The 17,502-nt window shown below is 43.6% G+C and overlaps 1 protein-coding gene across 1 annotated transcript in view; it reads right to left on the bottom strand.

The window, feature by feature from the left end:
* Positions 1-11,641: 11,641 nt before the first annotated feature.
* LOC120027642 (voltage-dependent L-type calcium channel subunit beta-2-like) overlaps positions 11,642-17,502 on the bottom strand; it is a 48,382-nt gene continuing 42,521 nt past the window's right edge. Inside the window, exons 10-13 of the mRNA XM_038972639.1 lie at positions 16,981-17,135; positions 15,922-16,017; positions 13,692-13,865; positions 11,642-12,519 (exon numbers count right to left, since the gene is read on the bottom strand). Coding sequence (XP_038828567.1) covers positions 11,755-12,519; positions 13,692-13,865; positions 15,922-16,017; positions 16,981-17,135 — 1,190 coding nt within the window. The 3' untranslated portion in view covers positions 11,642-11,754. The remainder of the gene's footprint in view (positions 12,520-13,691; positions 13,866-15,921; positions 16,018-16,980; positions 17,136-17,502) is intronic.

Genomic DNA, 17,502 nt, shown 5'->3' with positions numbered 1-17,502 from the left:
CTCTGGCAGCTCCTGACTGGCTGGCGGCTCTGGCAGCTCCTGACTGGCTGGCGGCTCTGGCAGCTCCTGACTGACGGACGGCTCTAGCGGCTCCTGACTGACGGACGGCTCTAATGGCTCGGGACAGACGGGCGGCTCTAAAGGCTCGTGGCAGACGGATGGCTCAGAAGGCGCTGGGCAGACGGATGGCTCAGAAGGCGCTGGGCAGACGGATGGCTCAGAAGGCGCTGGGCAGACGGATGGCTCAGAAGGCGCTGGGCAGACGGATGGCTCAGAAGGCGCTGGGCAGACGGATGGCTCAGAAGGCGCTGGGCAGACAGATGGCTCAGACGGCGCTGGGCAGACAGATGGCTCAGACGGCGCTGGGCAGACGGATGGCTCAGACGGAGCTGGGCAGACAGGCAGTGCAGAAGGCGTTGGGCAGACGGCCGACTCTGACCCGCTGAGGCGCACAGTAGGCCTGGTGCGTGGTGCCGGAACTGGAGGTACCGGGCTGAGGGCACGCACCTCAGGGCGAGTGCGGGGAGAAGGAACAGTGCGTACAGGGCTCTGGAGACGCACAGGAGGCTTGCTGCGTGGTGCAGGCACTGGTGGTACTGAGCTGGGGCGGGAAGGTGGCGCCGGATATACCGGACCGTGTAGGCGTACTGGCTCCCTTGAGCACTGAACCTGCCCAACCTTACCTGGTTGTATGCTCCCTGTCGCCTGACCAGTGCGGGGAGGTGGAATAACCCGCACCGGGCTATGTAGGCGAACCGGGGACACCATGCGTAAGGCTGGTGCCATGTAAGCCGACCCAAGGAGACGTACTCGTGGCCAGATATGTAGGGCCGGCTTCATGACATCCGGCTCAATACTCAATCTAGCCCTGCCAGTGCGGGGAGGTGGAATAACCCGCACCGGGCTATGCACACGTACAGGAGACACCGTGCGCTCTACTGCGTAACACGGTGTCTGCCCTTACTCCCGCTCTCCACGGTTAGCCTGGGAAGTGGGCGCAGGTCTCCTACCTGCCCTAGACCCACTCCCTCTTAGCCCCCCTCCCAAGAAATTTTTGGGTTGTACTTGCGGGCTTTTCGGGCTTCCGTGCTAGACGCGTCCCCTCATAACGCCGGTTCCTCTCTCCGGTTTCCTCCGCTCTCCGAGCTGCCTCCAGCTGTTCCCATGGGCGGCGATTCACTCCAACTTTAGCCCATGGTCCTTTTCCTTCCATGATTTCCTCCCAAGACCATAAATCCTGCTTCGTGCGCTGTCCGTTAACCCGCTGCTTGATCTGGGTTTGGTGGGTGATTCTGTAACGTGCCTCCTCCTTCTCCTCATCCGAAGAGGAGTAGCAAGGATTGGACCAACGTGCAGCGGGTTGTGAATACATAATGAACTTTATTAACAAGACGAAACTAAACACACGAAGAACACTTGATACTTTTACAAAACAACAAACGAAGTAGACAGACCTGGACTACGAACTTATATACAACGAAGAACGAACGAACAAGTACTGAATACAAACAAAACGAACTCACGATACAGTCCCGTATGGTGCAACAAACACTGACACAGGAAACAATCACCCACAAACAAACAGTGAGAACAACCTACCTTAATATGACTCTCAATCAGAGGAAACGTCAAACACCTGCCTCTAATTGAGAGCCATACCAGGCAACCCAAAACCAACATAGAAACAGAAAACATAGACTGCCCACCCAAAACTCACGCCCTGACCAATAAACACATACCAAACAACAGAAAACAGGTCAGGAACGTGACACATACTCCCTTATTTAACTGGCGACCTCTCGGAAGAGTTACCAGATCAGGAAGTTAGCATCCTAACCCATCCTGAAATCCCACACCCCATAAATCCCAATCTTGTATAAAAAATAATAATAATGAAATCAGCAATACACATATCACAATCTATTTGTAGTAACTGTCATCCATATTTAACCTGGGTACAGGCAGCAGGAAAACCAGAGTCCTGAGACCGCGCGTGAGTGTGGAGAGAGATAACGGCTCAGGTGAGAGACTCGTGTACGTGGGAGAAACGAATGTATCTATTTGCATATTGAAATCGGGACATTATCAAGGGCCATCAAATGGGACAGGAACAGGTTACATATGTGCCGTTGGGAAAGAGGAAGTGCCGGGAGGAGGGGGGGGTATGGTATTGAGAAAGGTCTACACACACTGCAAACAATTTGGACTAAGAATGCATTGAGATACCGATCTTTCATTACCATGGCACTCGTGACAGGAAAACAGGGACAAAGGGGGGCTGTAATGAGAAGAGTTATTACCGGCAATAAAAGGTCCCGTTTATAAATGTACATTCTAACCACGATGATGTGTGCTAGGTTGAGAAGACTCAAAGGAAGCACTAAGAACTGTTATTCTAAATTTGGGTTGGATCATTTATAAAATGTTTAGGTTATGATTAGGATACAGCAAAAGATAGTTGCTTTCAAACGGTGAGGGGTGGGCGCGCTGCTCAAATTTATGAGGCCTAGGGAGGCTCTAGAAACCTTATCTAAGTATCCTCAGACAGGGGGGTTGTTAGAGAACTCACTGGATGGTAGCTTGGGTCAACCATGAAGGTTTTTTTTGGTTCTCTTTTGTTTTACCATGTCATCAGAATTGTAATGTTAAATCGCAACGATAAATAGAGATGGCTGGATGATACGGTACAATTAATTGCATACAAGGCTCATAGTTTCGCGAAAACACCCAAGGATGAAAATGAAGTAGAGGGCATGGAGACCAGCATAACCTGGGCATAGAACGTAACAGATGGGCGGTTCTTTCCGATTTTAGTCGCATCAAGTGTGGTGTGAAGTTATTAAACATGTCAATATGTTTTTAGGTTTCGTGGAACATAAGAGTGATCATTGTTCCAGAGGAGGGACTGATGTATGTATAAATAGGCCATGGTGGCGAAGTAATTACAATATAACAATTAAACACTGGAGTGATAGATGTGCAAAAGATGAATGTGCAAGTAGAGATACTGGGGTGCAAAGGAGCAAGATAAATAAATACCATATGGGGATGAGGTAGATTGGATGGGCTATTTACAGATGGGCTATGTACAGGTGCAGTGATCTGTGAGCTGCTCTGACAGCTGGTGCTTAAAGTTAGTGAGGGAGATATGAGTCTCCAGCTTCAGTGATTTTTGCAGTTCGTTCCAGTCGTTGGCAGCAGAGAACTGGAAGGAAAGGCAACCAAACGAGGAATTGACTTTGGGGGTGACCAGTGAAATATACCTGCTGGAGCGCGTGCTACGGGTGGGTGCTGCTATGGTGACCAGTGAACTGAGATAAGGTGGGGCTTTACCTAGCAAAGACTTGTAGATGACCTGGAGCCAGTGGGTTTGGCGACGAGTATGAAGCGAGGGCCAGCCAACGAGACCGTACAGGTCGCAGTGGTGGGTCATATATCGGGCTTTGGTGACGAAACGGATGGCACTGTGATAGACTGCATCCAGTTTGTTGAGTTGGAGGCTATTTTGTAAATGACATCGCCGAAATCGAGGATCGGTAGGATGGTCAGTTTTACGAGGGTATGTTTGGCAGCATGATGAATGATGCTTTGTTGCGAAATAGGAAGCCGATTCTAGATTTAATTTTGGATTGGAGAAGCTTAATTTTAGGAATAGACGTGCCGCTAGCGACCTACCTCGACAACATCCGGTGAAATTGTAGAGCGCGAAATTCAAAAATACTAAATTCTTAATATTAAACATTCATGAAGATACAAGTGTCTTACATAATTTAAAAGCTTAACTTCTTGTTAATCCACCCGCTTTGTCAGATTTCAAAAAGGCTTTACGGCGAAAGCATACCATGCGATTATCTGAGGACAGCGCCCCGCAAACAAAAGCATTCAAAACATTTTCCAACCAAGCAGATACATCGCGAAAGTCAGAAATAGCGATAAAATAAATCCCTTACCTTTGAAGATCTTCATCTGGTTGCAATCACAAGGGTCCCTGTTACATAACAAATGGTCCTTTTATTCGATAAAGTCCTTCTTTATATCCCAAAAAAGTATGTTAATTTGGCGCGCTTCATTCAATAATCCACTTGTTTCCCCTCATTTAAAATGCATACAAAATGAATCCCAAACGTTACCAATAGACTTGGTCCAAACATGTCAAACAACATTCCTAATCAATCCTCAGGTACCCTAATATGTAAATAAACAATACAATTTAAGACGGAAAATAGTATATTCAATACCGGAGATACATAACCAAGTGCGCGCCCTCACCGGAGCGTGTCACAAACATTTTCCAACCAAGCAGATGCAGCACGAAAGTCAGAAATAGCGATTAAATACATCGCTTACCCTTGAAGATCTTAATTTTTTTGCAATCCCAAAGGTCCCAGTTACACAATGAATGGTCCTTTTGTTCGAGAAAGTCCTTCTTTATATCCCAAAAATGTCAGTTTATTTGGCACGTTTGATTCAGAAATACACCTGTTCCAACTCGCCCAACATGCCTACAAATGAATGTAAAAAGTAACCTGTAAACTTGGCCCAAACATTTCAAACAATGTTTCTAATCGAACCTCAGGTACCCTAATATGTAAATAATTGATACAATTTAAGACAGAATAGACTGTTTTCAATACCGGAGAAAAACAACAAGGAGCACGCACTCATTTACGTGCACCAAAAGACTAGAGTCCTTCTGAGTGACACTTAGAAAGAATACGAATACTTCTTCATTTTTCAATAAAAAAACATTGAACAATTTCTAAACTCTGTTGACATCTAGTGGAAGCCATAGGAACTGCAATCTGGGTCCTAATAATTAGGCTTTCCCATAGAAAAGGATTGGAAAGTCCAATGACCTCAAAAAAAAAACATTTCCTGGATGGATTGTCATCGGGGATTCGCCTGCCAAATCAGTTCTGTTATACTCAGACATTATTTTAAAAGTTTTCTAAACTTTAGAGTGTTTTCTATCCAATACTACTACTATGCATATGCATATCCTAGCTTCTGGGCCTGAGTAACAGGCAGTTTACTTTGGGCACCTCAGTCATCCAAACTTCCAAATACTGCCCCCTATCCCTAAAAAGTTAATGTGAGTCTGGAAGGACAGTTTACAGTTAACCTAGGTATTTGAAGTTGTCCACATATTCTAAGTCAGAACCGTCTAGAGTAGTGATGCTGGACTGAAGGAGGCTATAGTCATGGGCCATGTTAGTAGTAGCAGGGGTTACTTCAGTAGCATTGTTGGGATGTCAGTTTATGAGGACTCATGCCACATGACTTGGTAACTTGTAACTGGGAGACCGATGGGAGTACAGGGGGGGCTGTTAATCAAATGTCACAAATTAGTGATCTTGCCATAAGAGGAGAGTCTTTGTTGTCAGGAAATGACCCATGTGTTGCAGTGTGTGTATCCTCAGGTGAAAGCAGCACATGAGGAGCCGGAGATAACTGAGGGCACGGGCTGAATTCTGGAGAATGAGTGTACATCAAGATACACCAGGCAGGGGTGTTGGGACAGTGTTGGTCTGGTCCACACACAGTACTCCTTACAACACCTGCAGCGGTAAATATCGTCATGTCTCCCCTCGGTGGGTGCATAGTTCTCATGTGAAGTGGGTTCCAGCTGCATAATGGGAGAGCTTGAAGAACAGATGACAGGGGAAGCGGAGCTAAAGAGAGAGAGACTAGATTCCACTGTAAGACATGCAGATGGGTTGAGTCTGGGAGCTACTTTAAACATCATAGTTGGGTTGGGTTAGCTGCTTTATTGGTTAATACATCATATGAAAGAGGATAGATGTTGGGGTAATTTTACTCTAGACAACATTTTTAATAAGGCATTGATGTGAAAGCATATACAGTGCTGAGTTACCTCAAGAGGATGTAGGGTTGATTAGTGATACGCACTTTCCTATCAGCTGGCAATGGAGGAGATGGGGAACAAAGTAAAAATGACATGGCTTGGGAACACCTCTCGGAACCTGGGGCCGGAAAGGGGAAGACTGGGTGAAAGCACGAGGAAGCTTTTTAGGGCTTTCATTTTTGTGGAATCCAACAGAAAGTATCCTGGAGGCATAGAGTCAGGTGAAGAGAGAGTGGGAATTGTCATGGTCTCAGACTTTGGTTTTCATGCATATATAATTATGCATAGCTTACCACATTGTTAATACTGTTATGTTTTGTGTGTGTTTTTGTTGTTTTCCAAGTCTTATGCTCTCACTCTCTTGGGTACCAGAAGGAGAAAGTGGAGAAACTAACAGCAGCTCCAGCTGGAGGGGAGGAAGCCAACAGATTCAGCTGGAATGGCATTCTGTTGTGTGATGAGAGATGGAAATAAGAGTGTGCATTTAGAACAGAGGCTATAAGCCTAACTGTGAATGTTAATCATGTTTTATTTTTTGTTATATTATTGTTTGTCCATTTAGAAGTAGTTTTCAAGTGTATGTAATGTTGAACAGTATGGAGTTAAAATGTTCAAAACGGAGGACTGTTAGATTCTGTGTTAAACTTGTTATACTCAGAATTATCGTATTTAAGGAGTGATAGAGACTGGTTTTTACATCAGAAGTTAATAGTTATCTGTAGGAGCCAGATGGCTTTGGAATGTATTGGGTGGACGGGAGGAAGTCACAGGATTGCTATAGGGGATACATATGGACATCTGTGGATTAGGGAAATGAGGGGTTGAGGTCAGGTCAGATCCCCTTAAGGGAGAAATGATGGTTTATTACCCTATTACTTCATCTTCCTGTTGAATCATAAAATATGTAAGGATTTGAGAGAAGGTGTGCCTAAATTATAGTATATATACTTGTGGTGGTGGAAACATGTTTTGTCTGAATGCAGCTGTATTGACCCTCTGGGAAGAATTAAACTTGGTTAAGCTTTCATAATGAGTGAGTGTTTTACTCTGAAAATTAGAACCTAACACTGGTTAGCCTCTCTTGGGTACGTGAGACATTAGCGTCCCACCTCTTCAACAGCCAGTGAAACTGCTGGGCGCCAAATTCAAATACAGAAATACTCCTTATAAAGATTCAGAAAACAAAACATATTTTACATAGGTTCAAAGATTAACTTCTTGTGAATCCAACCACGGTGTCAGATTTTAAAAATGCTTTACGGCGAAAGCATACCTTACGATTATTTGAGAACATAGCCCAGCAGACAAATCATTACAAACAGTAACCAGCCAAGTAGAAGAGTTACACAAGTCAGAAATAGAGATAAAATTAATCCCTTACCTTTGATGATCTTCATATGGTTACTCTCAGCAGACCTTCATTTACTCAATAAATGTTCCTTTTGTTCGATAAAGTCTCTTTATATCCAAAAACCTCTGTTTTGTTCGCGCATTTTCTTCAGTAATCCACAGGCTCAAACGCAGTCAAAACAGGCAGACAAAAAATCCAAATTGTATCCGTAAAGTTCATAGAAACATGTCAAACGATGTTTTTATTCAATCCTCAGGTTGTTTTTAGCCTAAATAATCGATAATATTTCAACCGGACAATAACGTCGTCAATATAAAAGGTCAACAAGAAAGGCACACTCTCGGTCGCGCGCATGAAAAAGCTCTGTGACACTTTAGGGTCCACTCATTCAGACTGCTCTTACTTCCTCATTTTTCAGAATACAAGCCTGAAACAATTTCTAAAGACTGTTGACATCTAGTGGAAGGCATAGGAACTGCAATTTGAGTCCTGTTATACTCACAGACACTATTTTAACAGTTCTGGAAACTTTAGAGTGTTTTCTATCCAAATCTACCAGTTATATGCATATCATATCTTCTGGGCCCGAGAAACAGGCAGTTTAATTTGGGCATGCTTTTCATCCAAAATTCCGAATGCTGCCGCCTACCCTAGAGAAGTTAGAAAAGCAAAATAGACATATTTCTTGAATTGTGTATAGGAGAGTGGTGATAATCCAGCCAACTTCTGGAAAGTGGTCAAATCTTTTAAACAAAACTCAGACTCGCTAACTTTATTTTCATTTCAACGATGTACTAAGTAGTTTGCTAAAGATTGATGTTTAAAAAAGCCGTAAGGGCTGATTCACTTGATCACTTCTTACTGCAGCTCTCTGCCCCACTTATTGCAGAACCAGTGACCTATATTTTTTACTTGACAATTGTCTGTGGTGTTATCCCTACAATTTGGAAAGCGGCACATGTCCTTCCCTTACATAAAAGAGGAGATTCTCCTGTGTCACGTTCTGACCATAGTTCTTTTGTATTTTCTTTGTTTTAGTGTGGTCAGGGTGTGAGTTGGGTGGGTATTATCTATGTATTCTGTTTCTATGTGGGGTTTCTCGTTTGGCCTGATATGGTTCTCAATCAGAGGCAGGTGTTAGTCATTGTCTCTGATTGGGAACCATATTTAGGTAGCCTGTGTTCTATTGTGTTTTGTGGGTGGTTGTCTTCAGTCTTTGTGTGTCTGCACCAGATAGAACTGTTTCGGTTTTTCCCTTTTGTTGTTTTGTAATTTGTAGTGTTCAGTTTTTGGTTATCATTAAATTAAGATGAACACTAACTACGCTGCGCTTTGGTCCTCTCCTTCTTCCACCGACGAAAGCCGTTACACCTGACTTAGATAACTACAGTCCAATTTCCAAATGATCTTGTCTTTCAAAAGTTTTAGAATCCCTGGCCAACTCTCAGCTAAGAACTTTAACATCTCACTCTATTCTTAATATGCACCAACACAGTTTTAGACCTTGACATAGCTCCGGTTGAGCTGCTACGCTTGTTTTAGACATATTAAATTGCTTAGCTCATAAAAATCATTGTGTTGCCTTATTTATTGACCTTTCCAAAGCCTTCGACACTATTGGCCATCACATTCAAAGGTTGACTGAAGTAGGCCTGGATCAGGCTACTCGCAAGTGGTTTGAAAATGATCTGTCAGACAGGATAGGATACAATGTGTGATTTCTGATGGTGTTAAGTCTAATTTCCAGGATATTATGACAGGTGTGCAGTACAGGGGTCGGTTTTGGGACCTGTCTTTACTCTTTATATAAATACTATTGGTCTATCTGTTAAAACTTGTCATATTCATCTGTATGCAGATGATACTATTATGTATGCCATTGCCCCAACTGTAGACCAGGCAATCTGACTTTGTTGACTTACAAAAAAGCCCTGGTTGGTTTAAAACGAATTCTCAACCACAAAAAAAATCAGATAGACTACATATTTATTCATTGAATGGTTCCCCCATCGATCGGGTTCCCGCCTATAAATATCTGGGTATTTGTATTGACAAGGATTTGTTTAAAAAATATAATGATGAAGTGGGCTTCTTTTTTAGAAAAAAGAAAGAACTTCTCCCTCAACAGCAGGAAGAAGATTGTACAGTCAACTTTCTTGACGGTCCTTGACTATGGTGACACGCCCTTCGCTTTATCACAGGTGACAGTTTTAATATGCATCACTGCATCCTGTATCAAAAATGTGTCTGGCCCTCATTAAAGTCCCGTATATCATTTCACTATTCCCTTTTTTGTTTACAAGGCTCTATTACACAAGCTTCCGACTTAAATTCGTTGTTGAAGTATAAGAACATGGGTTACCGAACCCTTTCATGGGGTTTGAGGTTTCTCGGGTCTCCACCGAATTAATAAGTAAATCCTCGCCATTTTTGGAATAACCTGCAGAACCCCCTGCATCTTGATTCCCTGGTGCCGCTAAGGCAGTTTAGTAGTCTAATGTTGATTTAGTTAAATGAGAATTGCATTTGTCTCGATTAAATGTGAAAATGTATTGTAGTGTTGAAATTGTAGTTTTTCAAATTGTAACCTTTAATTTGTATACATTTTTATTGGAACGTTCGTGTTGAATTTGATGTCCTGAGGGCACTATTGAAAATGAAACTATGGTGTCAATGGGCTCCCTTGATTAAATAAAAGTTTAATAAAACATTTATAAAAATAAAACATTCCTGGTCAGAGTACTAACGTCAGCTACGAATGTCATTCTCAGAGGGAGCAGTTACTTTTAGACACACACACGCACAGACGGTAAAGACAGACAGCACAGCTGTGTAAGAAACAGCATTTCATGAAACATATTTCAAATAGATCCAAGACCAATTGATTTTCTTGTACATCAATTCTTTGTTGCCAAGTTTATTTTTTGTATTTATACATATGTACATACAAATGTACACTCTTAAAAATGTGTAGTGCTACTAGAGTAGCATATAAATGGATAATCATAATATTTTAGGCAAAAATAAAATTGAAAATTGTTCTATGGGACTGGCTGGTTGGTGGTAATGTAAACAGAGGGCCAGAGTATGTGACCTCGGATGCATCTCAAATTGTACCCTATTCCCTAAATAGTGCACTACTTTTGAGTAGATCTCTATGGGCCCTGGTCAAAAGTAGTGCACTATATATAGGGAGCAGGGTGACATTTGGGGCACATACCCCTAACCTCCTTACAGAGGGCAGCCTGTACTAAGAAACCTCACTAGGGATCTAATTCTTATAACTCAGGCATTCACCTAAATCAGACACATTTCCTCGAGTAAGGACTCGGCCCTAACCTCATCATCAATGCAAACCTTATAACTAGCTCTTGTCCAATGCGTTATGTGGGGCTTGCTGACACTGAGGCTCAGCGTTAGGAAGCCACATGTAACGCCCTGGTCTGGAGCTATGTTATAATTAGGTTATTACAACTGTTCTTGAGCACCATAGCCTAGCAGAAAGGCAAACCTTTAGCATCCAGTTGATTTCACTCAGTGGTTGTGAATGATTTTCAATTACACATCAAAATAAATATAATTCAAGGAAATATTTTTGGGGTACCTCATAATGCACATTTATAGCTAATTGGACTGTACTAAGTGCGTGGAACTGTTCTTAAAAAAGGGTTACACTTAAAAAGACATACCATCATGGAATAAAGTGGATTGATTTTACCCGATAACTATACTCTAAAATATAAAATAGTTGTACACCTGACACCAACAATGTGATTCAGTCTACAGTATGTTGCACTAAAAGTGCTGAACAGAGTGTGTATCAATGTTACAAAATGTTTCTGGACCCTTTATAAATTGAACAACAGTACGGTAATGTCATGTCACTATTCGCTTTGTCTTGTAAGGCCAGACTAAGGTGTGGCCCGATGGAGAGGCAGCATCAACATCAGAGGACCAAACACCGAAAATGAACAATGCAGATTTTTTTGAAACGCAAGCAAGAAAACAGGAACAATTCAATTAAACCCAAAACAATTGCAAATATATAGCACTTAACCCAGTTACGTGGTTTCCCACCTCTCAGTCATTGCTAACAGTAGTCTGAATGAACACATTCTTCTTTAAGTGGCAGCATACAAAAAATAAATAAAAAACCCTGACAAATATTGAAATACATTTTTTAAATGCTAGTCACAGAAAGCACAGCTCAGTACAGAAGATAATTCTGCTGTTGTGTCATGCTTCATCAAACACAGGTTTAAAATATGCATATTTGAGAAGATCCACGCATATCCACACATAAACGACAATGTCTATGTATCGATACACACACACATATATATATATATATATATTTATTTATTTACTATATATAATAAAAATACTGCCATTGCTAAGGATGCAACGGCCTTTACAAAGGAAGCATACATAGACGGGTGTAGCAGCAAGATGGGACAACAGAACGGTTTCAGAGAGAGGGGGGTGAGTCCTACCACTGTCTCAGTGTGTGGGGGGTTGGGGTCTCGGGGCTAGGCTGTCACTGGTGAATATAGGGGTCTCTGGCCCAGTCCTCTGTGTCACCCCTCTTTTTGGTGGCCACCTCCCCCTCCCTGTCCCGGTCGCGGTCATAGTACTGGTGGTGGTGGTGGTCGCGGGCCGGTCGTTGATGGTGGTGGTGACCGCGTGACTTGTTGCGCTCGTTGTGGTCCTGCTCGTTACGCTCCTTAGAACGGTGGTGTCCTGTTGTGCTGTGGCCCGCCTCCTCGCCGGCGCGGTGATGGTGGTGGTGGTGATGATGATGGTCCCTGGGTTGGGGCTGGGCCTCGTAGCGCCCCTGCTGCTGGGGGTGCCCCCCCTCTCCAAGCCCCTCCTCGTCATACTCCTCTCCAAAATCCTCCTCCTCCTCCTGGTGTAGGAGCTGAGACAGAGGCTCTATGTACGCTGAGTCTCTGCTTTCTCGGCTCTCGGGGGTCTCTGAGTCCTGTGTCTCCCCCCGGGAGAGACCCTTGCCCCGGCCACCACTGCCACCACCACCATGATGATGGTGGTGGTGGTTGTGGTGCTGCTCAGTTCGCTGGGAGGAGGAGCGGTGGTGGATGTGCTGGGGTCTCCTGGAAGACTCTGTCCTTAGGGGCCTCTCCTCCTCCTCCCTCTCCTCCTCCTCCTCCCCCCCATCTGGCTGCTCCTGGCTCTGATGCTGGCTGTGGTGGTGGTGATGGTGATGCTGGTGGTCCTCTCTGGAGCCCTTCCTCTCCCCACCTTGTCCTGCCTTGTCCCCTGTTTTCTCCTCTGCCCCGCTGCCCTGGGGTTAGCAACACAACACGCCTGTTAGTACAGTTAGACACACCAACACGCATATGCAGAGTAAAAAAGACAAACACACACCCTCAAACACATGCAAATCAAACACACATTTCCAGACAATATTTCAAATTCACACACACGCAAACCCACATGCCTGAAATTCAAACGGCACACTTGTACACATACACACATGTGCACTGCACATTCAAAGGTTGAATATAGGTTATCAACCAACCATTGAAGGTTGCCTATGGTCCTGGAGAATACAGTTTCCCTAAAAATCCTCATATCCGTTTGCTTTCGGATTAATTTGGCCTGGTTTATTATTTTAAGTCTCCAGAACCAAGGTCGAATCCCCATGGAATACTAACACTTGGCCCAAGTCCCAAATGGCACCCTATTTCCTATTTAGTGTACTACTTTTGACCAGAGCCCTATGGGCACTGGTCTATAGTAGTGCACCATATAGGGAATAGGGTGCCATTTGAGACGCAACCCTGAAGTCCACACAGCTCTCATGACGGAGTATCTCACTCACCGCAATCACAGACATGTCAACCTCACTCATCAGAAGCATTTTCATCAGCATTTTCAAGAGTTTCAAAAGGACTTTCATTGTCAGGAGTTTCAGTCTTACATTTCCCAATGGGGAGCAATGGATGGGGAAAAGATGTGGACATTTTAAATACAACTGAAACAGATCGGAATCAATCAAATTACCCACACGAATTGTTCGCTGCTCACCGTTAAATACAGAACCTTCAAATAGATCATTATTTTCAAACTGACAAATGTGGATAATGCTAAACACATCGTGATCACCCTATTCATTCCTTTGCCTGTAAGTATTCATTATTTCAAAGGAATTCATTATAGCAACCCACCGTGTTAAACCAATTCAAATGACAAGCTCCTGAGTTGTCAGCGTACTTTCCAGACTTAACTACTCATGGTTAGCAGGCCCACCGCCAGTCATGTTCCTCGTCTCTCTATTCCTACTACTCTCTCTCTCTGCCCTGCTCTTTCCTAGCGTGGTCAGTGTGTCATGACTCTGACTCAGTGGCGGTACAGGCTGCTCATGGCCAGTGAGCTACTGGTCTCCCTGCTCTCCCTGTCTGGGCCCTGGAGCAGGCTGCCCATGTTGGCCTAAAGCCTGGTCAGCACCTGTACCTGCATGCTGGAGACGGGAGCGGGGCTGGAGGGCAGGGCGTCTGTGGCCAGCAGCGGTTTGGGGGGGTTGCAGCTGGCGGGGTGGGTGCTCTTCCAGTAGGCCTCCAGGTAATCAGCCATGTGCTCACACGCATCCTCCAGCTGGTTCTCATCCAGGATGATGTCAAACATCTCCTACATGAGAGATAGAGAGATAAACAGAGGGAGGGAGGAGGGGGAAAACAGTACACGCTTAGAAAAAAAAGATGCTATCTAGAACCTAAAAGGGTTCTTCTGCTGTCCCCATAAGATAACTCTTTGAAGAACCCTTTTTGGTTCCAGGTAGAACATTATTGGTTTCCATGTAGAACCCTTTCCCAAGAAGGTTCTACATGGAACCCAAAAGCGTTCTACCTGGAACCAAAAATAGCTCTCCTATGGGACAGCCAAAGAACCCTTTTGGAGCCCTTTTCTGAGTGTATTGTTAGTGTTTTATGTGCCCTAAAGAGAGGAAGGATAGGAAAAAACTAAATTGTTAGTGTTTTAAGGGCTGAAAACAGAGAGATAAAGAGAGGGAGAAAGGATGATGTTTTAAGGGCTAAAAAACAGCATGTGCTATGTGCTATGTATGGGCCAAGAATAGCATCATAACAATTTTAAAACAGTGGATCTGCTTTTTCTTAGTGATAAAAAAAGGACAGACTTCGCGATTCTTTCGGATTAACTTCCAAATTACTTCAGCAAGAAACTGACCTGCTTCTCGGATTAAGAAAGTTAGACAAAAACTGTCAAAAATAAAATTTAAAAAAATAATAGCATTAAATATTAATTTGGCAAGAATTTTCTGATCAGTGAGATTGTTGAAAGCTAAATCCCACTAGGGATGCAATGGCGCTACAGAGGGTAGTGCGTACGGTCCAGTACATGACTGGGGCCAAGCTTCCTGACATCCACGACCTATATACTAGGCGATGTGTCACGCCCTGACCATAGAGAGCCTTTTTATTCTCTATTTTGATTAGGTCGGGGTGTGACCAGGGTGGGTGATCTAGTGCATTTATTTCTATGTTGGCCTGGTATGATTCCCAATCAGAGGCAGCTGTTTATTGTTGTCTCTGATTAGGGATCATATTTAGGCAGCCATTTTCCCCACTGGTTTTTGTGGGATCTTGTTTGTGTGTAGTTGCCTGTGAGCACCCCATGACTTCACGTTTCGTTTGCTGTTTATTGTTTTTGTGAGTTTCCTTTATTAAACATGTGGAACCCAAATCACGCTGCACGTTGGTCTGAGTATATTTTCAGTTCGTATGACGAACGTGACACGATGTCAGAGGAAGGCCCCAAAAATATTCAAAGTCTCCAGTCACCCAAGTCATAGACTGTTCTCTCTGCTACAGCACGGCAAGCAGTACCGGAGCGCCAAGTTTAGGACCAAAAGGCTCCTTAATAACAGCTTCTACCCCCAAGCCATAAGACTAATTCATCAAAAGCCACCTAGACTATTTAGATTTACCCCCCTTTGTTTTTACACTGCTGCTACTCGCTGTTTATTATCAATGCATAGTCACTTTACAAATTACCTCGACTAACCTGCACCCCCGCACATTGGTACCGCCACCCCCTGTATATAGCCTCGTTATTGTCATTTTCTTGTTACTTTTTTTTCTCATATTTATTTTTTTCACTTTAGTCTATTCAGTAAATATTTTCTTAACTCTATTTCTTGAACTGTATTGTTGGTTAAGGGCTCGTCAGAAAGCATTTCACGGTAAGGTCGACACCTGTTGTATTCGACGCATGTGACAAATAAAATTTGATTTGATGCTATTGGATGAACATTAGGGCAGATTTTCCACAAGCCTGTAATGATTGCACTCATATTCTAAAATAATATCCAAGAAGATCACAGAAGGACGGAAATAGAATTGGCAGGAGATATGAGTCTTTCTGAAGCATTCCACAACAGTATTATTAATATAAGGGCAGAATCCTACTGGGAGATATATGCACACGACTCAAAACCTCAGTGGCAATACACATAAGACTTCAAGTAACTCGAGTGTGTGTTTTCAGTGTGAGTTCGCAATAGTCTCCTTTACAGTATCAATAGAGGCTTGATGCACAGAAACCCAAATCTTCAATCTGCATACAGAAACAGTATTATGAAATGTCCAGGATGTATTAGATGTTGTATGTGGTGGGTGTCATCCAGGTAACAGTGATCTCCGGGCAGTGGTGTGGCTACACTCACGGCAGGGCATTGGGCCAGTTTGTCTGCGGCAACCATCTGGACGTTGAGGTGCTTAGCCTGGGACTTCCCCCTGGACTTGATGAGCCTCTGCAGAACCTGTGGGACATACGAGAGAGGGGCATGAGAGGCATGGCGCCATCAGCACCGTAACAAAGTCAACTCTATAAACATGAAAGCAGGTCAACACTGCAACGAAAGTCAACTCCATCACATGGAAGCGTCATCAGCACCGAAACTAAGTCAACTCCAACACATCACAGCATCATCAGCACTGTGAGGAAGTCACCTCCGATGTAGAAGCAACGTGGAAACTTGAACCTAACATCAGCACTAGAACTGTGATTTTACTGATTCACAGCAGCAGAAGTCTATAAAAAGAGGAGTCAAATAGACTGCGATTCAGACCGCCGACACTTTGATTTAGAGCCATAATTCACATTCCTTCAGCGACGCCTTCTTTCCATTTCTATCTTACTCAAATGCCAGCGTTTTTTTTAAGGATATTTGAATCATGGGTGTTATTTACACGAAGGCTGAAGGTTAGCGTGATGATTCAGTCGCCTCACTTCACTCTCTCCCATTCAGACGAGCGGAGAAGTCAACGCTGACAGGCCGTATTTAATAACCCGAACAGGACGCCGTTCAGTTAGAAAAATGCGATATGAGCAGTGACAAGACATCCATACACCAGTTGCTCCCCAATGCATCAGGGACATCCATAGACCTCCATAAACCAGTAGGAGACTTTCACTTCAGCTCTGTTTATTTCATCAATCTGTCACTCACTGTTCTCACACTGGACCGTTTACCAGTGTTCTCCTGGCCTGCATCTACCTTTACACAATTACACATAATATTACTGTGTGTGAGATGGAAAGTCGGCTGAATACATTACTAGAAAATAAAGGTTAGTATTAGAATATGAACCATGTAATACACTAGGGCACACTGTACACTAGTACACTGCATTCAGTTTGACATGTCAAGTTTAAACTAACAAAGTGCATTTTGTGGAATGGAAATGTAAGTTGCCATTTTTTTTTCATTGCTTGGCCTCACCTTAGGAGAGGAGATCTTGACGTAGACGATGATAGGAGCCAGGGATGTCTTGCCCAGTTGGGCCGGGTGGTTGATGGTGTCTGCGTCCAGTACCACCAGCTGTAAGGTCCGGGCCAGTTCAAAGATACGCTCTATCTCACTCTGCACTTCAGCTACTAGGAGAGAACGAGAGGGGCAGAGGGAGGGACAGACGAGTCACAGACAGAGAGAGGGAGAGCGAGAACGAAAGTCAAACCATAGATCCGTTTCCATTCTGCCCTTCAGTTAGGCGGCGGTGAGAGAAGGAGATATTAGCAAGACAATGGATATACATTTATTTTAAAGTGAAATATTAGCTTTTCCCTCCAAAAAAAGGAAATTCAAAAGCTAATTTGACCTTTGTACTAATAAGGATTTTCAACAAAAACAGCTTGACTACTGCTAGACTACTCCGTGATTGGTGAACCAAGATTCATTGGTCAGATTAGGAAGGAAGAGGTTGTGTTTGCTCGGTTGCATCTAGGACACTGTACATTGAACTCA

Source organism: Salvelinus namaycush, chromosome 33 (assembly GCF_016432855.1).
Source record: "Salvelinus namaycush isolate Seneca chromosome 33, SaNama_1.0, whole genome shotgun sequence".
In the NCBI taxonomy this organism is placed as follows: domain Eukaryota; kingdom Metazoa; phylum Chordata; class Actinopteri; order Salmoniformes; family Salmonidae; genus Salvelinus; species Salvelinus namaycush.
This window is presented reverse-complemented; position numbering and strand designations above follow the sequence as displayed.